Below are 1107 nucleotides of genomic sequence, written 5' to 3'. Positions count from 1 at the left end.
CGGTGAAGCGGTTCCCACCATACAGTCTCCTTCCAAAAGTGGATCACCTGCCAAAGAAAAACCAACAAAAAGTGAGAGTATTACGGACGAAAAGCGTTTGAAAAGGTTAGCAGCGCGATTAAGAAGAAAATCATTAGATAGCGCTACTAGTTCGGAACCAATGAAAATGCTAGTCCGTCTGAGTTCATTAGAAACCAAAATTTCATCGGCCATTGAAAATCGACGAGATTTAACGAATTCTTGTGAATCCTTAAGCTTAGCAAGCACAACTACCGGGACCTCCGTCTCCCCGGAAAATCCCTCACTGAGCGAAAGCCAAGAGAACTCAATCGGTACACAATCACAAAGGCATCTGCTCGATCGATTACAGAGTCTTGAAAATGTTGTGATACATTCGAGAAATAAAGTAAATGAATGTCTTTGCCAAATGAGTGCCATGCGGGCGGCGAAATCCCGACGATCCCCGTCGCCGAGTCTGGAGAAAAAATATAGCATTAAATCAATGGAGAAATGCTTGTCAGATGTCAGTAAAAGGTTACAGGAGTGCTTCGACAAGTGTGTTGTGGAGTGCCAAGACAAGGAGGAGATAAACGACAACGTCGCGGAGGTCGTCGTGCAGCTAGAAGAACAATTAAGAACGAAATTACTAGAAATATCTAAGAAAAAGGCAGCTCTGTACGAGGCCGGCGAGCTGACGCAACGAAAGAGCTTAGAATTACTGGCCGAGAAGTTGGCGTACGAGGCGGTCCTCATCGGTAGGATACAAGAGGCTCTGCAATCTTCCAACGGAAGCAAATTTTTCGCCAGGTTAATAAAGTCTGAAATAAACGAAACTAGTCAACTAATCGATAACCTTAAGTCTAAGATTAACGGCGAAAATTTCAATAATGTCAATAACACGAAGAGCTCGCTCGACTACCTAGCGAGGATACTGTCGCGGAAAATCGACATAATGAATAACAAAGAAACAAAGGAGTTCAGAAAATCTGAATTAATAATTCAAAGCGCCGATCTCGAGGCTCTGAAGGCCTCACAGAGGGAAGTGGCGGAGGCTGTCGACAAGTACAAGACGGAGAAATTGGCGGAGCTGTGCTCGGCGCTGGCCTG

General features: G+C 44.8%; 1 protein-coding gene across 1 annotated transcript in view; it reads left to right on the top strand.

Annotated features, from left to right (window-relative positions):
• LOC106109087 (protein outspread-like) overlaps positions 1–1105 on the top strand; it is a gene marked incomplete at its 3' end in the record, with an annotated part of 201993 nt that extends 200888 nt beyond the window's left edge. Inside the window, exon 8 of the mRNA XM_013290490.1 lies at positions 2–1105. Within this exon, the coding sequence (XP_013145944.1) occupies positions 2–1105 (1104 nt within the window). The remainder of the gene's footprint in view (position 1) is intronic.
• Between the last annotated feature and the right edge of the window lie 2 nt (positions 1106–1107).

The sequence above is a fragment of the Papilio polytes genome, unplaced genomic scaffold (assembly GCF_000836215.1).
Source record: "Papilio polytes unplaced genomic scaffold, Ppol_1.0 DF821289.1, whole genome shotgun sequence".
Classification (NCBI taxonomy): domain Eukaryota; kingdom Metazoa; phylum Arthropoda; class Insecta; order Lepidoptera; family Papilionidae; genus Papilio; species Papilio polytes.
Note: the sequence above shows the minus strand (reverse complement) of the source record. Positions and strands in the feature narration are given on the sequence as shown.